The sequence below is a fragment of the Saccopteryx leptura genome, chromosome 2 (assembly GCF_036850995.1).
Source record: "Saccopteryx leptura isolate mSacLep1 chromosome 2, mSacLep1_pri_phased_curated, whole genome shotgun sequence".
NCBI classification, from domain to species: Eukaryota; Metazoa; Chordata; class Mammalia; order Chiroptera; family Emballonuridae; genus Saccopteryx; species Saccopteryx leptura.
The window spans coordinates 312,960,844-312,985,156 of NC_089504.1; the positions used below are offsets into that span (position 1 = coordinate 312,960,844).

At 39.7% G+C, this 24,313-nt stretch overlaps 2 protein-coding genes across 4 annotated transcripts in view; one reads left to right on the forward strand and one right to left on the reverse strand.

Moving 5' to 3' along the window:
* The window catches only part of CREB3L2 (cAMP responsive element binding protein 3 like 2), a 99,097-nt gene extending 95,136 nt beyond the window's left edge, over positions 1-3,961 (reverse strand). The window contains exon 1 of the mRNA XM_066362798.1: positions 3,448-3,961. Coding sequence (XP_066218895.1) covers positions 3,448-3,549 — 102 coding nt within the window. The 5' untranslated portion in view covers positions 3,550-3,961. The remainder of the gene's footprint in view (positions 1-3,447) is intronic.
* Positions 3,962-15,746: 11,785 nt separating this feature from the next.
* The window catches only part of AKR1D1 (aldo-keto reductase family 1 member D1), a 28,776-nt gene continuing 20,209 nt past the window's right edge, over positions 15,747-24,313 (forward strand). For all 3 annotated transcript variants that reach the window (XR_010748832.1, XM_066362799.1, XM_066362800.1), the window contains exons 1-2: positions 15,747-15,931; positions 21,786-21,953. Coding sequence is in view for 2 of the 3 variants with exons in the window: in XM_066362799.1 (XP_066218896.1) it covers positions 15,839-15,931; positions 21,786-21,953 (261 nt within the window). In the remaining variant the exon portion in view is untranslated. The remainder of the gene's footprint in view (positions 15,932-21,785; positions 21,954-24,313) is intronic.

The following is a 24,313-nucleotide window of genomic DNA, read 5'->3' on the forward strand; positions in this document are numbered from 1 at the left end:
CAAGAGGAACACGCCGACAGGGACCTCTTAAGCTGTACCCAGGCAAACCAAAAGCATCGTGAGTAATAAATTACCTGGGTGATTATTGCAACTAACTCTGTGTGTCGGCCTTGTGCTCTTCCTCCGGTGGCAGTTAGTGTGAGCACTGATTAGTAGCATCCTCATAGCCACCTCAAGAGTAGTCTCGAAGAGGCTGCCAGCCTGCTGATAAGCAGGAGTGTTCCACTGCACGGGGAAGTCCAATCAGGGACGCCTGATCGACATAGAGCTTGGGCTCTACTGGGACAGGGGGTCCACAGGCATCCTCAGGGGGCAGGCTCATGAAGCCAGCTCTCCCTTTCAGACAATAAACACTCAATAGGAGGTAGCTATTATCATATCTTCCCACCTTCCTCACTTATACCTGTGCCTTACCCTCCCTGCAGGATCTCCTGTCCCTATAGAATGCTCAATCCACTCAACAGGAAAGCCCTACAGCAGGGGTCCCCAAACTTTTTACACAGGAGGCCAGTTCACTGTCCCTCAGACCATTGGAGGGCCAGACTATAAAAAAAAATATGAACAAATCCCTATGCACACTGCACATATCTTATTTTAAAGTAAAAAAACAAAATGGGAATAAATACAATATTTAAAATAAAGAACAAGTAAATTTAAATCAACAAATTGACCAGTATTTCAATGGGAACTATGGGCCTGCTTTTGGCTAATGAGATGGTCAATGTGCTCCTCTCACTGACCACCAATGAAAGAGGTGCCCCTTCCGGAAGTGTGGCGGGGGCCGAATAAATGGCCTCAGGGGGCCTCATGCGGCCCGCGGGCCGTAGTTTGGGGACCCCTGCCCTACAGGGTCATTCCAAACCCAGGCACTGTGTCTCAGAACTTACCAGCACTTACAAGAGAAATAGTTGACCAAAACGCTGCAAATCTAAAATGAAAAATAACGTTACCATGGGCTCCTACCAGACACATTGCTACCTCAGGGCCTTTGCTCAAGCTTTCCATCCTGCTGAGCTAACATTCTCCCCTCCTTCACAGCTTTGCTCAGATCCACCTGCTAGCTGAGGCTTACTGTGATTACTCAGTTCAATATCGTATTTTGCCCTTCCTCCATCTCCCTCCCTCACCTTGTTCTCTTTCTACTCTTTCCATTGCACTTATGTCGTCTAACACACTATTTCACTTACTTATTATGACTGTCATTTGTTTAGCTCCCCCACACACACGCACACACTAAGCTTCTCAAGGTCAAAATTTTTTGCCTGGTTGTCTTCACTGATGTATCCCAACGGTTTAGAATAACGTTTGGCACTTAGAAGACATTCAATAACGATTAATGAAAAGAACATATTAATCATTGAATGAATGCATAAGCAGACCATCCTTTTTCTACCTGGAGGTCAGTCCATTTATTCAACATTATGGACAAATAGCAATGATGACCAACTCCACAACTGGACACCCAACAGAGTTCGAAAAAACATAGAAGAAAGTTAGCTGTTTTCACATCTCTGCCGAACTCCCCATAGTATAGACAGAATATAATTCAGCCATCAGTGGTACTAAACCCAATACCTCTTTCAACACTAAATCATAGACACAGTTTGTTGTGAATGACTGGAGGCAATTGTGAGTGGCATATTTACATGAGCAAGTGCCCCAAAGAGAGATACTCTCCTATGTGGCGAACATAAAGTCATTCAAAAATATAAAATCAGAAGAAAAATAATCATACATCACTGCTTCATTACCATGACAAAATAGAACCGATCCCTTAATACCAAAAGGAATATAAGGTCTCTATCCCTGAACCGGTAAGTGAAGATGTTAGAACCAATCCAAGGTGTTCTGCCTGGAATGAACATCACATTCACAGGGAGCATCTCACACCCTGGCCTATGATGTCATAAATGCATGTCACAGCGCACAAGAAAGGAAATGGGGATGCCTGTGCATAATTCCTCCCACCAGCTCAAAGACACCCCCAAACTGTGACATTATGGCTTCTGAATGTGATATTTCTCAGTGTGTTTAAGAACAAAAGACACACACACAAAAGAGGAACTGCCCCCTGCCAATGGTTAAAATGCAGCCCATATCAGGAGAAACATCTGGAGCATCCAATTATCAGAAGATTTCTGAGGGCCAACTTGCTCTAGATTCTGTACTGAGAACAGGAAGCACATCTGGGCCCCCAATCCAAATGAGGCCCAGCAGTCTCCTTGGGCCAGTTCAGTGAGCAAAGCCTGGTAAACCGCACTCCATATCTGGCCAGTGCCCCAGCGTGAACCACCTTTCCCTCAACCCTGCACTCTGCATTTTCTAAACATGCCATTCTCCGTCACAAATGCTTTGGTGGGAATCACTGTGAGGCCCGCATCCCTTTTCCCAAAATAACGTCAGGCAGAGGCAAAGGCCAACGAGGTGGAGCCTGCAGGCCATTTTGCAAAAGTTTCAAATATCCTGGCACTGACCTCATTAAAAGAATCATGAAGAGGAACCAGACAAGCCTTATTAGTGTTGTTCTCTCTCTCACTCACTCTCTGACAAACTTCTGCATTTATAGAAAACAACAATCTCGTTTTTAAAAGTCATTTATTGCTGCTGGCTGCTGCAAACAAAATTTCATTTTACAATTATATTTGGCATTAAATATACCAAAAAACTGAAATTGAAAACTTTCAAAGAAATGTCTTTGCTCTGTGACAGCTTAATCCCCAAAAGGGTCTCTGAGGCATAAGACTGAACTAAGAACCGGTGAGCTGTCCCATCTTCTCCAGAGACTTTCTGAAATATGCAGCAGTCTCAGATTTTCCATACTCCTCTCTGATCTTTCCTCTGAAGAGGGAGGAAGCAGATTTCTTGGCTGTACAGTTAAACCAGCCAAATAAAGCAATCTTCCTCCTGATGTGAAGGGGCCTCTCCAAAACACACACACACACACACACACACACACACACAGAGCAAGATTACTTGTTGAAATATTAGTAAGAAAGTAAAAGGAAAAGAGAGAGAGAATAGGGCAACGAAGGAAAGAAAATGTTTTTTCTGGTTTAGATTTAAAACCTTGCCACAAAATCTGACTGAAACAGAGGCACATTATTCTCAAAACGGTACCCCTCTCCGGCTTTCCAGTCCTGAGGGCAAGGGGAAAGGACATTACAGATGCGAAAAGGCCTCGGGAGGGAAAACAAGTATCAATTGCTAAAGCAACACCGTGTCGTTAACTATTATTGAAAGTTTAAAAGGGCCAGCCGCCCACTTTTATCTATTTAGATTAAAAAAAAAAAACAAACACGTCTCTCCCAGATTTCTTCGTTCTGGGCATACCTCTCCGCACTTGCTCTTCCCAAATACCTGCAGCCCAGGTCCCGGTCCCCAGCTGTTCCCCCTGATGACAGCACTCCCGCTTTCCAGCCGCCCCTGCCCGCCCCGCCGAGTCCTCACCGTGTGGTACATGAGAGCCTCGCTGTCCCCGGGCTCTGACAGCTCGCTCAGCTTGCGGTCCCACTGCAGCACGCTCTGCTCCCCGCTCTCCAGTACCTCCATGGTGGTCCGAGCGCGCTGGGCCGAGGATGCTGAGCGCACAGAACCGCCTGGGAGGGCGAGGTCCGGTTCCGCGCGCGCGTGCGTGTGTGTGTGTGTGTGTGTGTGTGTGCGCGCGCGCGCGTGTGTGGGCGTGTAGCTTATCCACTGAAGAAGGAAAACGTTCACTCTCCTGCCAGAGAGAGAACTGCCGGGGACTCCCGTCCGGTGTCCGCGGGAATCTGAAAAATCTCCGAGGGAGACAGGCTGTCGAGGGATCGGGCCCAAGGCTGAAGGGGTTAAAGCAAGGTGTTCGTCCAGAATGAAGGTAGGAGAACAGCTCTCATCCCAAGGAAAACTCCTCGGTAAGCCCACTTCCCGCTACTGCTCCAGACACAAACTTTGAGACTCCCCAGAGCTCCTCAGCGCGGCTCCAGGAGCCACCTATGACTCCACCCCCTCCAGGAAAGTGACCAATCGCATACTCACTTCTCCCTCTCTACCCAATCAGAAGTCTTTCTCTCTTCCCATCCCGCCCAAAGGCATGGTCCCGGGGAAATCTAGGCCCAGGCTTTGGAATGTGGGCGGGAGGTGCCTTTGGCGTCATGGGGGAACTCCTCCCACCCGATGGCCAGGCAGCAGCCCCGGTGAGGTAGCGGACCAATGGAGTGCTTGAGTCCAGGAGTGATGGCCTGGTGTTGCAGCCAATGAAAGTAGGGTTCCTAGGGGGGACAGCCAATCCAATAGCGACAAGAATACATTTTTTTCCCATTGATTTTAGAGAGAGGAAGGGAAAGCGAGAAAAACAGGAGTTTGTTGTTCTACTTATTTGTGCATTCATTGGTTGATTCTTGTATGTGCCCTGATGGTGGAACCTGCAACCTTGGTTTATCAGGACGCAAACTTGGAGTGTAATAATGATACTCCAACCAACTGAGCTACCCTACCAGGGCAAGAATACTTTTTTATCAAAGAGGGAAGGTGAGCTCAGTCTCCTGGCAGAGACTCCACAGAAATTAGCACATGCATCTAGAGGAAAAAGGAGTTAATGTGCAGGCAGTTTTATAGACTGTCCTAACTATTTTCAAGTGCATTGACTCATTGGAATATTTTAGAATTTTTAAAAAATGAATTACGTATTATACACAAATATAAAAATTACCCATTACTCATAAATTCGTATTAGCACAGTTATAGCAAATTGTCATTGCTTGTTCTTCATATTTTTCTCCCCTTTTGTTGTGCATTGGCTGCTGACATGTTTTTGTATGGACTTCACTTAACTATATTTTTCTTTCATTCACTCAATGGACACTATTGACAAAAGCCAATGGCTTGTTTTTCCAGGTCCTAGGGCAGTGAGCTAAAGACCTCGAATTCATAGAGCTTTTATCTCAGCGGGGGAGCCGGGCAATAAACATTTTTTTAAAGGTATAATATAACTTCAGAAAGTGGTAACTGTCACTGCTATGAAGAAAAATAAAAGCAAAGTAAGAGGTATGGGGAGGTCTATGATCACAGAACTGAATGAAATGAGGTTTGGGAGGAGCTGGTGTTCCCCTGACGGACTGGGTGGCCAGCATAGCTGGCAACATGGCTGCCAGGGAGTGAGTGATAGGAGAGAAGGCCGAGTGACAGGCTGGAGCCAGACCGCCAATCCTGCCGAGATTGGGGAACAGCCCTTTCTAAAGTATTTCCCCAACGCTGTGATTTTTCTTCCTCCTGTTAGACTTCTCCTTTAAGAAAACAGTCCTTGAATATATAGTTTGCTTACTTGAAATAGATATAAAGGAGCCTTTGCCAATTGTCTCTAGAACTTCCTTACAAGGACACGTTCAGGTATTAATACTTTGTCCCTTCGGCAAGTATTTTTTTGGTAGATGGGGTCAGCCAAATATATATATTAAAACTCTATTGTTTTTAAGCAGCGTTTCATCCGGCAACTATTTCATGTGTCTGGTCCCATCTTCTGAGTCTTTTGAAAACACTTTAATGCTTATGTGGAAATTCTAAGCCATACAGCTTCCTTGTATAACATTTTTCTCATTTTTCTCGTCCTTGGTTTTTATTTTGCAATAGGCTGCCTCCTTCACCACATCCTTTTCATAGATCACCTTTACAATTTTAAAGGCCTTTTCCATTTATTATAGTATAACACTCAACATGAGCTAGCATGGTAATATTGGAATACAATCAATTATCTGCCAAACATTTCTGCTTTTTTAAAAAGTCAGTCCCTGGTTATGCCCCACGTGGTAGGCAGCTTCTAAGATGGTACCAATGATCCCATCTCTGGGTGTTGTGCCCTGCTGTGTAACACCTTGAGTGTGGGCTGGACCAGGGGGCTTCCTTCCAACAAACAGAATAGGGTAAAAAGTGATGAGCTGTCAAAAACTATTCTGGCTCCTGTTGTTGGGCTGAAGGGTCCATTTCTCTGCACACATCAAAGCCCAATAAGACACAAACAGGTTGGCAGCCAAGAAAGTAAGGGTTTATTAAGGATATGGTACCAAAATTTTGTTCATTTCTACAACATTGCCATCATGTGGTCGTAGCAGAACATTGCAGCTAGTGCACCAGTAATGATAGGTGGGAAGAGCTAGGCAGTTGCTCAATAGAACAAATGCTCATGTTCGTTCTTAAGATGTTCAAGGTAAAGAAAATATCTCATGTTCAAGATAAGGAAAATTTACATCAACCCAAAGGATGCTCTTGGGCTATTTTCTAATCAATACTTACCTGTAATCAACCTCTGTTAGATTTGCCTGTTCTTGAGCATGATATAAATGGAATCCTACAGCACATACTCTGTGTCTGGTTCACAGTATCTGAGAAATTCATCCATGTTTTTGCATGTACAGTCATTTCTTGTTATTCATAGTAGATGTGTCATAGAAAGTCTCCACAAACATTGAATTTAAAAATACTGCCAATTCGGCCCTGGCTCAGTGGTAGAGCATCGGCCTGGCATGCAGGAGTCCAGGGTTCGATTCCCAGCCAGGGCACACAGGAGAAGTGCCCATCTGCTTCTCCACCCCTCCCCCTCTCCTTCCTCTCTGTCTCTCTCTTCCCCTCCCGCAGCCAAGGCTCCATTGGAGCAAAGTTGGCCCAGGCGCTGAGGATGGCTCTGTGGCCTCTGCTTCAGGCGCTAGAATGGCTCTGGTTGCAACAGAGCGACGCCCCAGATGGGCAGAGCATGGCGCCCTGGTGGGCGTTCCGGGTGGATCCCGGTTGGGCACATGTGGGAGTCTGTCTGACTGCCTCCCCGTTTCCAACTTCAGAAAAATACAAAAAAATAAAATAAATAAAATTAAATTTAAAAAAAAAGAAGAAAATATTAAAAAATTAAAAAAATGCTGCCAATTCTTTGGGGAAATACAAGAGTAGGTTTCTGTGAGTCTCTAGTCTCAACAGTTTCATCAACTGATCAATACATATAAACAAACAAGCATATCAATATATACAAAATGGTGTCAACTGATCAATACACACAAACAAACAAAATAAAAACAAATGCTTTGTTTTCTGTGTTAAGTATATATGAAGGTTTTATTCTCTAGAAAGATGGGATTATATTAACAACTTCTCTTTTATTATCCTTGCTTTGAGGTGGCATTTTAGCACAGTGCAAATTACTTGTTGCCTAATATACTTGGATGTAAAGCAGTGTTTCCCAACCTTTTTTGTGCCATGCCCCACCTTAACCTTTCTAAAATTTTTATGTCCCCCCCTATGTAACATACATAATTTTTAACATTAAAAAATTGATTTGTTCACTTAATAAACATAAATGATAGGTTCTAGGAAGAAATCATTATGAAATTGTTAACAAAACACAGTTAAGTAAAATTTCAAAACATATAATGAAAAACAGAAATTTAAATTCCAAATAATTTTAATACAGATTTTTCTATATTAATTTATTATTTTAATTTAGTGTGATCCTTGTGCTTGATGCTTGCTGCACAGAGATTTTATATTAGATTCCAATTTGGTTAGCTTTAGTCTCAAGTCTCCACGTTGTGTTATATCCAGCCGATTTCTTTTTTTTACCAGTAAATCATTTACAGCACTAAATCCACATTCAGCTAAAAATGAAGATGGAAACGGTAGCAATAGGTTTCTTGCATATTTGGTTGAATTTGGGTATTTGATTTCTGTTTCCTCACAAAGCCATGCCATCGCTCCTTTGATATTAAATAAAGCTTTAACTGACTCATCATTTTGCAATTCTGCGAGTTCTTCTTGATACTGCATATTTGATATATCAGACAAATCCACTAACATTGGCTGCATCATCCATGTTGGGAAATCAATTTGTTTTAAATCAGAAAATCTTTCTTTTAAATCAGCCGATAGAATATTCAAATGATTGACAATAACAAGTAAAGCGGTAAAAGTTACTTCACATTTTTGGAGCCAATGAAACTGTTTAAAGTTTTTGTTGTTAATATGTTTCTGACATAACTCAATATTGGTAATGAAACCAAATATCTTTGCTTTTGCATCAACAAGAGTTTTATTTGTTCCTTGAAGTTGCTTATTTAATATATTTAGTTTTTCAAAGATATCGGCTAAATAACTCACAAATGCTTTACCATCTATTGTTAACAGATACTTCATTTCAGGTTTGTCGCTTAAAAAATCACTAAGAGTATCAAACAGTTCCATAAATCTTTTCAAACAGTTTCCTTTAGATAGCCATCTTACTTCAGTATGAAGCAAAAGTCTCACATGGTCTTCATTTTGTTCTTCACAAAATAGCTTGAAAAGACGCTCACATTTGGCACTAGCTTTAATAGCATTAACACACTTTATTACTGTATGTAATACTTCATTCAGAACAGGCGAGATGTTTTTAGCTACCAAGTTTTCCCTATGAATAACACAATGCACAAGAATCATTTCTGGGTTCGCATCTTTCATCAATTTTAAGCAGCCATTTTTCTTGCCCATCATATTGGGAACACCATCTGCAGCACAAGATGTTCTATTTTTCATTGGTATATCATTGACATCTAAATAGTTTTTTAGCTTATTATACATATCTTTGGAGGTAGTGGTGCTTTCTAATATTTTACAGAACAACATTTCTTCAGCAAAATGTCCTTTATCAATATATCTTACGTAACATCAATACTGCCTCACTGTCTCTCAAAGTTGATTCATCCATTTGCAAGGAGAATTTTCTTGTTTTCAGCTTTTCAATAAGTTGTTTTTCAATATCCTCACTCATTTCGTCTATTCTTCTGCTAACAGTATTGTCACTGAGTGGCATAGCTTTTACATCTTTTTCAAGAACCGTTTTAAGAAATGCTGATATTGATGGTTTTATTAAATTCTCTCCTATAGTGTGATTTTCTCCAGTTTTAGCGATGAATAAAGAAATTTGATAACTAGCCTCAAGAACACGATTATTAGTTGAAGTATGAGCAGTAAATAGAGACTTTAATGTTGTTCTTTTTTCAAAATTTTTCTCTAAAGTTTTAAAGTAACTCAAATCTGAATTAATATGAGCACTATGTTTCGCCTTCAAATGCGCCTCAAGATGACCTCGTTTCATTGATTCGTTGGTCAAGCATTGCTGGCATAAAAGACAAAAAGAAATCCGCTCATCGTGAACAGTGGGTATGAACCCAAATTTTCAATATTCCTCCGAATATTGACGAGTTTTTTCTTGCTTGCACCACTCATTTTACTATGGGCTATAAGAAATAAAAATAAGATCAATTAAAAACTAATATTAAAATATGTGTTAAAATATATTCAATGTGACATAGAGTAGACGTATACTAAAAATTCATATTTATTTAAATGTATATAACACATTTACTACACTACCACCACAAATCAAAAGGGATCTATATTTTTTCCACTTGACAAAATTTTCTGGAAAGTTATGCTTCGAAAATTAAAATTGTCGTGCATGCACTATTATAGCCCCAATAATATTTATAAAATATTATTGCTTTCTAGCCCCGATGCAAGAAGTACTTAATAAAGAGTTTAATATTGATAAAAATAAAATCAAATACTTACCAATTATATCTATACAATATATATATATATGTGTATATTTATTAAATCAACGAGCTTTTACAACAGTTTTGACTGACACTTATTTCAAATTAACACCAACTGAATGATGTGAAACACTACAGAAGTTGCGATGGGCCAATTAGGTGAGAATAACTGCGTTGTTTAGCGAGTTTTTAAAACGTCCGGGGTTCCCCACGGCAGACGGCACGCTCCGCCGTGAACCCAGGACGAAGTTTACTTGACGACGCCAATCACCCAGTTGATATTTTGATCTCGTCAAATGAAATTATACTTAATAATTATTTACCGCAATTATTTAAGAATTGCATTTTTTTTGTTAAATTTGGCACCGATATCTAGCATTGCATTTAAATGGCCCACGGCGAAAGAGTTAAAGTCGCGTAGAGTCCATTTTCAAATTGCCCCCCTTAACTATCGAATTGCCCCCCTGTGGGGCGTGGGCCCCACGTTGGGAAACACCGATGTAGAGTCTTCAAAACCATTGTGATATCCACCTAAACTGATTATTTAACAAGGGCTGCAAAATGGGGTACTGTAATTTTTACATGAATTACCTACATTCTTTTCTTTTTAATTTATTTATTGATTTTAGAGAGAGAAGAAGAGAGAGAGACAGAAACATTGATCTGTTCCTGTATGTGCCCTGACCTGGGATCAAATCCACAACCTTGCTGTATCAGGACAATGCTCTAACCAAGCAAGCTATCCAGCCAGGGCTCACCTGCATTCTTCAGTAAAGAAAAGTTATTGCTCACCAAGTAGGAATGAACTGTTGTTCCTTGCAAACCTCATGATAAAAGTTTAATTGTTTTTCTTTAACTTCCAATTTTTAGAATGGGAGTAGATATAATAATTGCTTGCATTGGTAGTCTGTGAATCTTTTTTTTTTCTTTCTGTTCTTTTCTTTTTTAAATGACTTTGGGCTCATGAATTTGTATTATTCAAAGTTTTTATAATCAATATTCTTTTTGATAATCAAATTGCCCCAAAATTTACAAGTGGGAGCTCCCGTGGACTGACTTGGGTCCTTGTAATTACACTCCAGTAGTCTTTGAGCTCTTTCTTCTCTTTGGCACATCCAGAAATGACAAGTCCACCTTGACCTTCCCCAGCCCTGTCCATATTTAACCATATTTCTAGAGAGATCTAATCCCACAGTTTAGAAAGGTGTTTAGGAACTTAGATCTGAGCTCTAGAAGAGCTCACTAGTAGGATGTCATTGCTTTTAGTCCTTTTAGGTGTGCTGAATATATGTATATATTTTAACGAGTTTATAGTGACATATCCCATTCAAATTGAACACAATGTGCCATGATCTTATATTTGTGGCTCTCTGATACTGAAGATCTTGGTTTGTAATAACTTCAAGATGTTTACTTATTTGCTTTAACTTACATGAATATAAAATACTTTCAAAATCACAATACCAATATTACTACTAAACATAAAACTATTGGCAGAGGAGTAAGACTTATTTGTAGTTCTCTCTCAGACTCATTCTTTTGTGTTACCAAGTTGATTTACAGTTAGGTTCATTTGTTTCCATTTGTTTTCTGTTTTATGGCTTCCCTTTTTTTCCTTTGTTGATCTAATGTATTTTTAAATAAGAAAAAAATAGGTATATAAGGTGTTAGTTATGGAATATATATATATATTCACAGAAGATTTGCTTCTAATCCAAAACTTTTCATCATGACTCTAAACTACACCCCCATCTTCTCTAGAGAAACTACTTTTATTTGTTCCTAGTTGTTATTCCTAGTTTATATTAGCATGTCAATATTCACACATCAATGGTAACAGATGTACTGGGAAAAGGTTGAAGGGGACATATGGGAAGTCTTTTTATTTTCTGCTCACTTTTCTGTAAATATAAAACTGCTCTAAAGATGAGATCTATTAGTTGTAACAACTGTCGCAACTTTAACTGCCTATTTCAAAATAGAAAATTTTACTAAGTCACATGATTGATTCATATTAATTCTAAATATTTTGTCTGACCTCATAAACTAATTATGCATTATAAACGTCAAAGGCAGAGTTCAGTCAGGTTTATTCTGACCATTTATTATTTCTTGAGTTATTGTTAGTAAAGTCCATTCTTACAAATTATGTCACAAGAATAAAAACCCATTGATGTCACCACCACATAAGCCACCGATGAAGAGATTGCAGCATATCAGAATTATATGAGTAATCAGGAGAGTGGGGTACTGATGAGAGAACTTACAAACAGATCAATAGAACAAAACAGACAGCCTACAAATAGACTTGCACAAACATATCAACTGATCTTTGACAAAGGAGCAAAGGCAGTTCAATGGCGAAACAGAAGTCTTTTCAACAAATGATTCTGAAACAACTAGAAACCACACACATAAAATCACAAGGGCCATTGAAGAGCCGAAACAATCTTGAACTAGAACAAACTAGGACTCAGATGTATAGATATCAAAACTTACTATAAAGCAAAGTAGTCAAGACAGTTTGGTATTAGTGTAACCATAGACATGAAGATAAATAGAATGTAATTTAATGCCCCAGAATAAATTCATGTGTCTATGACCAACTGATTTTCAACAAGGGTACCAAACCATTAAATGGGGAGGAAATTGTCTTTTCAACATATGATTTTTACAAGTTTATGCCAACTCCAAAGTTCTTGGCTTCATTATTCAAATCCTATACCATCTACATAAACTGAATTTCAACAACCTTTTTCAGCCATATTATAGAAACTATGTTAGTCACTGAGAATTTTTCAGACCATGCACCTCAACTCTAAGAACTCTCTGTCTAGGAGAGACAAATGCATCAATGAATAATCATATTATAATAGGTCTTATAAAATAATGCATTTTCTTCTTGTACAATATTGCAATATTCAGCAGATTTTTTGGAAAGAGCCTTCAAGAGTGCATTTATTCAGGCTGGCCCCAGAGTTCTGGAATTGGTTCAGATTTATCCTAGATCAATGTCATATTTACTTGATAAGCATAACATAAAACCAAAACAAGGGTACACACCCAGCCTTTTACTAGACTGGACATAGAGGTCAGCAATTACTGGAAGGAGAAAAAAATAAACTGAAACAATAATTCAATCATTGCTGGTAAAGCCAGGAAAGGAAAGGAAGGATGGAAAGAAGGAAGAAAGGAGGGAGGGAGGGAGGGAGGGAGGGAGGGAGGGAGGGAGGGAGGGAGGGAGGGAGGGAAGAAAGGAGGGAAGGAAGGAAGGAAGGAAGGAAGGAAGGAAGGAAGGAAGGAAGGAAGGAAGGAAGGAAGGAAGGAAGGAAGGAAGGAAGGAAGGAAGGAAGGAAGGAAGGAAGGAAGGAAGGAAGGAAGGACAAAAATGAGCTTCCCAAAATTAATCATTTGGGTAAATCCAATTAGTCATTGACTCAAAATAAAACAACTATATAATGTGGGAGCCATTAAAAATGTGTTTAAAATACATGAGAAAAATGGTGTAAAAAATCAGTAGAGTGGTAAATGGAGTTAAACGTGTGAGAAGAGGTTAAAAGTACAATTAATATATTTTAAATCAACTCTAGAGGGATATGTTTTACATACAATAAAATACACCTATTTTTAGAGTTTAGTTAGATAATATCTGTCAAAATATATGCCACTACCACAATTAGATATGAGACATTTTGATCATCTCAAAAGTTTCATGTCCCTTCCCAGTAAATTCCAACCTTTCATCTCAGACCTCAGCCAATCACTGATCAGCTTCCTATCACTGTAGATGAGACTTATCTTTTCTAGAATTTCATGTAAATGGAAGTATGAAGGGGAAGGGCCATGTCTAGTATTGACCCCACAATACTACAAGGCCATAGTAATTAAACCAGCATGGTACTATCATAAAAACAGACATAAATCAATGGAATAGAATAGAGAACCCAAAAATAAACTCACACCTTTACAGTCAATTAATATTTGACAAAGAAGGCTAAAACAATGGGATAAAGATAGTTTATTCAATAAATGGTTTTGGAGTATTGGACAGATACATGCAAAAAAAAATGAAACTGGACCACCTTCTTATACCACAAAGAAGAATAAACTCACAGTGGTTTAAAGACTTAAATATTAGACTCAAAACCATAAAAATCCTAGAAGAAAACATAAGCAGTAAAATCTCAGACATTTCTCATAGCAACATTTTTTTTTAATATATCACCTTGAACAAGGGAAACAAATGAAAAATAAACAAATGAGACTACATCAAATTAAAAAGTTTTTGCACAGCAAAGGAAACCATCAGTAAAATGAAAAGGTAACCCACTGAATGGGAGAATATATTCAACAATGATACATCTGATAAGGGGTTAATATCCAAACTTTATAAAGAATTTATACAACCCAACAACAATAAAAAAAAAAACTCAAATAATCCAATTATAAAATGGGCAAAGGACCTGAATAGACACTTCTTTAAAGAGGACATCCAGATGGCCAATAGACATATGAAGAACTACTCATTACCAATTACCAGAGAAATACAAATTAAAACCACAGTGAGATATCACCTCACACCTGTCAGAATGATTATTATCAATAAATCAACAAGCAACAATGTTGGCGAGGGTGTGGAGAAAAGGACCCCTTGTGCACTGTTGGAGGGAATGCAGAGAGGTGCAGCCACTGTGATAAGCACAGTGGAGTTACCTAAAAAATTTAAACTGGAACTGCCTTAATGACCCAACAATTCCATTTCTGAGAATTTATCCAAAGAAACCCAAAACACTGATTCAAAGAATATATGCACCCCTACATTCATTGCAGTGTTATTTACAATAGCCAAGGTTTTGAAGCAGCCCAAGTGCCCATCAGTGGATGAGTAGATAAAAAAGCAGTGGTACATTTACACAGTGGAATTCTATTTAGCTATAAAAAAGAAGGAAATCTTACCTTTTGTGAGAGTGTGGATGGACATGGAGAGCATTATGCTGAGTGAAATAAGCCAGTCAGAGAAAACAGGTACCATATGCTTTCACTCATATGTGTGATCAAATGAAAAAAATGAACCAACAGGCAAAATAGAGACAGACTCATTGAGAGCAGACTGACAACTGTGGGGGTGGGGTGGGGTGGGAGCTGGATGAAGCGGGTAGAGGGATTGAGCAAGAAAAGACCAGAAAGAAACAAGAAAAAACTCATGGACAACAGCGTAGGAATTGAAGGGTTTGGGGAGGTAGAGAAGGGTAGAGGGGGGATAAAGGGTGATGGACAGAGACTTGACTTGGTTTGAACACACAACGTAGTGTACAGAAGATGTGTTGTAGAATTGTGCGCTGAAACCTGTATAATTTTGTTAACCAGTGTCACCCCAATAAATTCAATTTTAAAAAACTGTTTCCCTAATTACTACTTCTTTCCTTTTCCTTATCAATATCCAGAATCTTCCCAGGAGGGATTAACTACAACTCCACATTTACAAATGGCTTCTAATTCTTTTAAAGCAATCAAATCAGTCTTTTATTTCCTTTGACTACTATGACTGATTTAGCTATGGTTCATTCAACCAGGAAAGGCAACTGAGGCCAAAAAGACTCCACTGTTGGATTACTGTTGAGCAATGGAAGAAGCAAGCTCTCTTTCCCTTTGGGCTTGAGCCCGGAACTAAGTCACTTCCAGAACTGATTACTATGTTTCAGTAATAAGAGGAGAGTCAGCTAAGAGAGCCAGGAGAGTGAGGAACGGGTTCCTGGTCATATGATTTGTTCTTCTAGTCCACTGTTCCCCAAATGTAACTAGGCAATAAAAAATCTAGACCCCTTCCCAGTGCTGCTTCACAGACTCCCCAGGGAAGTCCTGGGAAACTACTCTAGTCTCACCTGAAGCTAGCCCTAATGCTGAAGTTTTCAGGAATATGAACCAATAAATTTCATTTATAGTTTAAGAGAATTTGAGGTAGAACTGATACTTGACAACAATAATATTCTAACTGATAGAACCCAACTAGATTTGTTTTGTTATTGTTCTTTTCGATCTTTTCTTTGCAGAAAAGTATAAACTCTCATTGGGTTATTCATATGTCTCTGATAAAGTTCAAAGGACAATCTCCGTTAGGCTTTCTAGAACAACACGGAAGAAAACAGATTGAGAAATAGATCTGTCAATCTCTTCCCTCCCACTGTTCCTCCCTCTGGCTCTCCTTTCTTTGATTAAATAAGCCCTAGGACACCTTTTCAAAAAGTGTTCACAATTCCTGCTAGAAATTGAAGTCCTAGGCTCTCTCCAAGATGTACCTCAGTGCAGCAAATCACCGCATACCTCTAAGTGATGGAAACAGCATTCCTATCCTTGGGCTTGGTACCTACTCAGAACCTAAGTCGGTAAGTTTATTTTTCTTTCCGTTTGGTTTTTTTTTTATAAGAAACTTTTTACAACCATGACCTGCCATTCATTTTGAATGGATCTTATTGATTTACTTTTCTAATCATAAAAGCAACCTCCAAAGGCTACTGTGTGGCTGAATGAGTATTGGGCCAAACATTAAATGAAATTAATTTGTGATTAAAAATTATCTTAAGTCAGAGAATGGAACTTTTTTTCTTTCTTTCCTAAAATTTAGCTGAATGCTTGATTTATCTCAGGCAAATGAAATTACTGAGCTTGTGGCCTGTGACTTTTTTAAGTTCATAGTTGGGAATTTTGAGTTCAGTCTAACAAACATATAGTGGAAACCTACCATGTAGGAAGGACTAAACTCCAGAAGCTTCAAATATTAAGAGGATAGTCTGCTGCCCAGGGATTAAAAATGCAATAAGAGAGGCACACTTTTTAAAAAACTAATTACTGAACAATGAAGATGAGAGTAAATCCTAGCCTAGAAATGCAAGCAGCATCTCTCTGAAAACACAGGAAAGGCAATGGTTAAATTTTTTAATTTTATTTTTCAATTAAAGTGTATATTCAATATTATTTTGCATTATTTTCAGGTATACCTCACAGGTAATCATACACTTTACAAAGTTGTTTTCTGATATTTTAAGTACCCACCTGGCCCCATACATAGTTATTAGAATATTATTGACTGTACTCCCTGGGCTGTACTTGACATCCTCAAGATGTAACTCCCAATTTGTACTTCTTAATCCCTTCACCTTTTTCACCCAGCAGCCCCATTGGCAACCCTCAGCTTGTTCTCCGTATCTATGAGTCTGTTTCTGTTTTGTTTGTTCATTTCTTTTTTCTTTAGAGTCCATATATAAGTGAAATCATATGGTATTCGTCTTTCTCTGGTGACTTATTTCATTTAGCATAACACCTTTAGATCAAGCCATGCTGTCACAAAAGATAAGATTTCCTTCTTTTTTTTTCAGCTGAGTAGTATTCCATTACCCACTTGTTTATTGATGAGTACTTGCGTTGCTTCCATATCTCGGCTATTGTAAATAATGTTGCAATGAACATAGGGATACATATATTCTTTCGAATCAATGGTTCGGAATTCCTTGGCTATATTCCCAGAAGTGAAATCACTGGGTCAGGGAATAGCTGAATATGATCATGGAGAGTGAAGTAGGTTTCCATTAAAATGCAATCAAGTTTCTACCTCAATCTCTCTGCTCTCCTTATTGTAATTCAACATTTTATGCTGTGTAGAAGTGCTACTGAACTTTGAGTGATCATGAATGAATGAACTCTGTAAAGCTAAGAATAAGAAGCCGAATTGTCAGAGCAGCAGAGCTGAGGCAGGACATTTAAGAAAGAAGGGGAAGTATAGGGGCACAAGATATATGTATATGACCAGGAAAGGCCAAGTCCATGGTGGCTGACACATGGACTTAATGGTGGAAGTAATGAACGCCCACTGGATCTGGAAATGCAAGTTGAGATGGGATTATAGAAAAGGAGAAACTATTAAAATTTTACAAACAGAGAAATGGCATCATCAGATCAGTGTTTTTGAAAGATAATTCTGGGGCAGCATGGAGAATGGAAGACAAAGGAAGAAAAAGAAACGACAGATACGAAGAGCAGTAAACACTTGTATCACAATCCCACATTCCACTTCCAACCACCACTGTTCTGATAATGCAATGAAAAATCACTGTTTGAACAATGATGAGAATCTAGGTCATTGGCCCCTTTCTCTTCTAACTTTAAACGTTGTCGCTGGATGACCTCATTCATAATCTTTGCTGCAAGCACACCTATGCAGAGACTCCTTGCTCTGTATTTCCTATTCTGTTTGTTATCTCTCCTTATAGAATTGTGGACTGGCTATATCAGAACCACTGGGACATTTTTTAAAAAAAATAGAGATCCTTAGAACCTCAGGTCTAATGACTCTGGATCTCTAGGGGTAGAACCTAAGAATCTGCATTTAACTTGCTCCTTGGATAATTCTGTTGTGCAGACAAGTATGTATGCCATCTTCCATGGGCACCTCTACCTCAACATGGTGAAATACAGTCATCATCTTCCCTTTCTCCCAAAATATCACTCCTCCCAGCAAAGAGAACCCCTCCCCAGCCACTCAAGCTAGAAATCTGAGTGTATTTTGTTATTCTTCCCTCTTCCCCATTTTCCCCTTCTCCACATTACATCCTAATGATTGCCAAGTCTCTGATGACTTTGTCTCAGAAACATTCCCCAACTCACAGCTTCCTCTTTATCCACAGTCACTTTCTTCGTTTAGGCTCTTAATTTATCTTAGGGCAATCCTTCCTAATTTGTCCCCTTCCAGTGAATTATCCTGGAGCTATCAGGAGCTTCCTCTGGTCCAGATCTGGTCATGCTACTCTTCTGTTCAATCATTTCAATGGCTCCTTATAAATTATAGGGTAGAGTCCCCACCCCTTACCTTGCACACTGGGCTTTTATGGTTCAAGACCCATCTGTCCCGCAGCATTTAACACCACCCTTCCAGCCTCTTCTTTTATTTATTTATTTATTTATCTATTTATTTATTTATTTAGTATTTTTCTGAAATTGGAAACGGGGAGGCAGTCAGACATACTCCTGCATGTGCCCAACCGGGATCCACCTGGCACACCCACCAGGGGGCGATGCTCTGCCTATCTGGGGCGTCGCTCTGTTGCAACCAGAGGCATTCTAGCACCTGAGGCAGAGGCCACAGAGCCATCCTCAGCACCCGAGCCAACTTTGCTCCAATAGAGCCTTGGCTGTGGGAGGGGAAGAGAGAGACAGAGAGGAAGGAGAGGGGGAGGGGTGGAGAAGCAGATGGGCGCTTCTCCTGTGTGCCCTGGCCAGGAATCAAACCCTGGACTCCTGCAAGCCAAGCCGACGCTCTACCACTGAGCCAAACGGCCAGGGCCTCCAGCCTCTTCTTATGTGTAAAACATGACAACCTAAGTTCCTTGAACAGCACTCTCATTTCCATGCCTTTGAACACACTGCCTTCTATATGGAACCCCCTTTCTCTTGACTTGTTCCCTTGGCCAGCTTCTACTAAACTTTCAAGACCCAGTTCAGGGCTCTCTCTCCTTAGCATCTCATGTCCCAGCCACCACAACTTGCCCCTCCTGCTTGTTCACATAGCCCCTTATGCTTGACTCTGTTGTAGCACATATCATACCCTTTTGTAATCATTGGTGCTCTGAAGTCTTCCCCACAAGACTGTGAAGTCTGTTAGAAAAGAGACCATGTCTTGTTTTGCTCTATATTCCCAGCATAGTGTCTAGCAGGTAATGGGTGTTCAGCTACTGCTTGTCAAATTGGTGAATGAGCTTATGAAAGGGGACGTATATGCACGTGAGTATCAAAGGGCATAGAGACAGAAGTGGATACAATAATAACAGCTACAACTTTTTGAACATTTAACTATATGCCAGGAACACATTACAAGCATTTTCTAATTTAATTCTCACAACATTATGAATGAGATACCAGTTTACCCAATTTTAGAGATGAGAAAACAGAGATTAAATAAATTTCCCCAAACTTACAATGCTAAGAAACAGAGCAGGGATTTGAACCAGTGTAGTTTGGGTTCAGATCCTATGCTCTAATCCCCTATACTATATTGCCTGTTATAAATATCTCTTATATCAGTGAAGCTGCATATTTCTAACTATGACTTTCTGTGTCTATTTTTGTATATGAAAGTATCTAAGAATATATGTTCTGAAATATCTATCTTAGGATATATAAATGCTATGGGTTAGAGACATTCAAAAGCAGCCATGTGCAATTTCCCAAAAAGATCTGTGACTTACTTTACAAGATATGACATACACCAGTTTAAGATTATGACATCAGACCAATACTGCTACATAGAAATAAACATCATATGTGCACAAACCACATTTGTGATCAGAAGGATTATCAGTTGTAAAATAATATATGGAGCTAATGGTATGTCTCACAAAACCAGAAACTAATGGGAAGGAAAATACACAACATGTATCCGAAAGATTTGGGGTAGGGGAAGGGGTAGAGCTGGGATTAAAGGGGGTTGGGAGTGGGAAGAAGGGAGTATCCGGGTAAAGCAGATTCAATGGCTTTCTGTTCCAAGTCAAACAACTGAAAACTCCTTTATCATCTACCCAGAGCTGATGAGGCAGAGGCTTAGAACCACCTGCCCCCAAATCAATCACCCTGAAATAAATACACCAAATTAGATTTAACGTCAGAATCAGTCTTATTCCTGGAGTCTGATGCCAACAGTTTGTTTTCGCCACTTATTATGGCTGAAAGGCTTTTCAAAGCTGTTCATTCCACAAAAGATACAAGGTGAATGCTGGGTTGAGGTAACTCTTTAACTAGAACTCATTCATGGTCTGTGTACATAGTCAAGTCAGGCAATATTTGTCCTGGGATCCTCCTGCTCAGTTGTGATACAGAAGTTTTGAGAACAGCAGGGCACCAGGCAAAGACCTAGGCACATCTTCAGAGGGAGATGGGACCAGAGCACAACAGGAAGGTTAAAATAAGAAAGACTTAACACCATCTCCTCAAACTTCTGCCTGGTTTAGACTCCACTGGGACACATGGTGATGGGAACTGTGGGAAAAGCAGCTTTGAACGAACAGTTTTATGGAGCTGCATGAGGCTGACCAGCCCAGCTTCTCCTGACTTACAAAGATCTCTCTCTCTCTCTCTCTCTCTTAATATACCCAACTTTTCTGCAAGGGTGTTTCATGCCTGCAGACTCAGGGAATTTGAAATGAACCGGCATTTAGTAGCATTTAGTAGCACTAAGCACCCTGTGCATTCCCTCACCTGATGGTCACTAATGGAAAAAAAGAAAGAGTACGAGTTACCTGCGTGCCTTTTCTCCATGAAAGCTTTCCATCATGCTTTTTATCGGGATGAAATAGTCTATAATAGCCTCCCAACAGGTCTCCCTTATTTCTCTCTCTCTCCCAATAGCTCTATCTGGGTAAATCTGGAAAGCAAGAGTTTTGAGTCTTGTTCCTTTTTTTTTTTTATTTGATAGAAATTAATTCACCCTGGCTGGTTAGCTCAGTGTTGGCCTGGCATGTGGAAGTCCTGGGTTTGTTCCCAGTCAGGGCACACAGGAGAAGCACCCATCTGCTTCTCTATCCCTCCCCCTACCCTTTCTCTCTCTCTCTCTCTCTCTTCTTCTCCCACAGCCATGGCTTGATTGGTTTGAGCGCATCAGCCCCAGACACTGAGGATGGCTCCATGGAGCCTCCACCTCAGGCACTATAAATAGCTTGGTTGCAAGCATGGCCCCGGATGAGCAGAGCATTGGCCCCAGGCAGGGGTTGCCATGGATCCCAGTCAGGGTACATGCAAGAGTCTGTTTGTCTCTCCTCTCACTTGGAAAAGAAGAAATAAAAAGAAATAAATTAATTCATTTTTTATGAATATCAGCTCATAAAATCCTATAATTTGTCTGGTTCTACACTAAGACCCCATAGAGCCAAAGCAATTCTGAGAAAGTAAAACAAAGCCAGAAGGATCACATGTGCCCATTTTAAACTATCCTACAAAGTGATCAAAATAGTATGGTATTGGCAGAAAAACAGACACACAGACCAAGGGATCAGAACTGAGAGCCCAGAAATAAATCCACACAGGTATGGGCGGGCTGCTGCCCGGCTCCATCTTCCAATCACAGCAGCATGGGACTGGGAATTTGTTGTTTCCACTCTAAAATATCGTCCAGCAAAGTGTCCTGATTAATAATAATTGAACTAAAGAAAAGACCCATTTTTTTTCCTCCCAAATCCTTACCCCCTGTCCTTTCAGACCCCGAGTGGGGTCTGTTTGGCATCTGTGAGAATGGCCATCGACACCGGCTACCGGCACATTGATGGGGCGTACATCTACAAGAACGAGCATGAAGTAGGGGAGGCCATCAGAGAGAAGATAGCGGAAGGGAAGGTGCGGAGAGAAGATATTTTCTACTGTGGAAAGGTGAGCCCTTCCCTTCACCCTTCACCCTTCACCCTTTACCTCCTCATATTAATGGTAGACCTGATATCACTTTTCTCTGCCAAACAATATTGACTCGCCAACAGGGGTAAATTTTCAACTGCCAAATTCCTTACTCTTGCCAAGAATTTAGGGACTGATAAACCCTTTGAAATGGGCTTAGGGTAAAGCTCTTTCTTTACCCATGAGCACAGATTTAAGACAATATGCAAAGAATCAAATCAACAAAGCAAAAATTTGGGGAGTGACAAGAAAGGAGATGGTTCAGATTACAGAAGCATTTGCCAAAACTTTCTTTGAAAGGGCAGCCTTCTCTTTCTTTTGTCCATGTGGATTCATCCATAGAGTACTAATTTATTTTATTGAGCTATAATTTACATCCCATAAATTTTACCATTTTAAATTGGTGGTTTTTAGTATATTCACAGAAGTTGCATGACTATAACCACTACCTAATTTCAAAATATTTTCATCATTCCAGAAAAAAAACAACCCATGCCCACTAGCCGTCACTTCCCATTTACCCCCCCCCCCCCCAGCAACCACTGACCTACTTTCTGTCTCCATAGTTTTTCTATTTTGGACATTTCACACAAATAGAATAATATAATAAGTGGCCTTTTGTGTCTAGCTTTTTTCACTTAGTATAATGTTTCTAGGTCCATCCAAGTTGCAACCTGTATCAGAATGTCATTTCTTATAATGGCCAAATAATATTCCATTGTATGGATTTACCACATTTTGTTCAGACCAGAACCTTGGGAGCAATTTAAACTTCCAGTATTAGAAATCACTCTCCACTGAAGAGCAATCAGAAAGATAAAGTGTCGTGATTAAAATGAAAGCCAGTGGGAATGTAGAATGTATATTTACAGGCAGCTTTGCAGGAATAATTTACAAAACTTTGAAAATTTGTAATACAATTCTCTTGAGGATTCTAAAGAGAAAAAGAAACTGCTTCCAGATCCCCACTCAGCCTTCTTCCAAAATCTCCAGGGGTTCACAATTCCCCAAATGACCAGCCATTTATGGGTTATGGTTCTAAGGAGCCACATGGAACCACATGGAGCCACTGTCCCAAAATGTTAGCCTGAAGCTTTTCATTTTATTATAGCTTTGCAGTTCTGATTTCTACAGATTTTATCATCACACAGCCTCTCATTAGAGTAAAACATTAAATAGGTGCTCTCCAAATGTTTTCGTAGAAGAGTAAACTTGAATTCATAATCCTGAGAACCTGCGCATAGCAACCTGCCCAAAGCCAGAAATATATCTGAAAACTTGTACTTATCTTAGTTTTTTAAACTTTTGCATTGTTTACATAATTGATTCTTGTTTGTTTCGTGAAAGAATGAGACTTGAAATAAACATCAAGAAAAATAAACCCAAAAAGTTTTGTTCTTACCCTTTGGTAAATAGTCAAAGCTATTACAAAATCTATCATGTTAGAAAAATTGAAGCAAATTAAACCAGCTATTTCATAGAGTTGCTATGAGTTAACATCTACAAAATATTTAAATGGTTCTGTTACAAAGCTAGTACTATATGGGTTTGTTGAATAAAAATAATTGAAATATATAAAACACAACCCTCACTTAAATGTAATGGCAGCAATAATACCAAAGGGTCATTTGTACTTCTTTGTATTTTTGTTTTGTTTTGTTTTGTTTTATTCAGTGAGAGGAGGGGAGGCAGAGGGACAGACTCCTGTATATGCCCACACAGCAAGCCCACTAGGGGATAATGGTCTCCCCATCTGGGGTGTTCTCCATTCATTGCTCAGCAACCAAGCCCTTCTTAGTGCCTGAGTCAGAGGCCATGGAGCCATTCTCAGCATCCAGGGCCAACCTTGCTCAAACCATTCAAGCTATGGCTGCAGGAGGAGAAGGGGGACTGGACAAGAAGAATGGCACTTCTCCTGTGTACCCTGACTGGGAATTGAACCTAGGACATCCACATGCCGGGCTGATACTCTACCACTGAGCCAACAGCCAGGCCCCATTTGTAATTCTTGATCCCTTCACCTTTTTACCCATCCCCCAACCCTCCTCCCATCTGACAACAGGTAAAATGTTCTCTGTATCTATGAGCCTGTTCTGTTTCTGCTTGTTTGTTGATTGTGTTTTCTAGATTCCACATATAAGTGAAATCATATGGCATTTGTCTTTCTCATATGGCATTTGTCTTTCTCTGTTTAACTTATATCATTCAACAGATTACCCTGTAGGTCCATCCATGCTGTGACAGATGGCAAGATTTTTTTTTTATGGCTGAGTCATATTCCATTGTGTAAATGCACCAGTTCTTTATCTATTCTCTATTGATGGACACTTAGGTTGCTT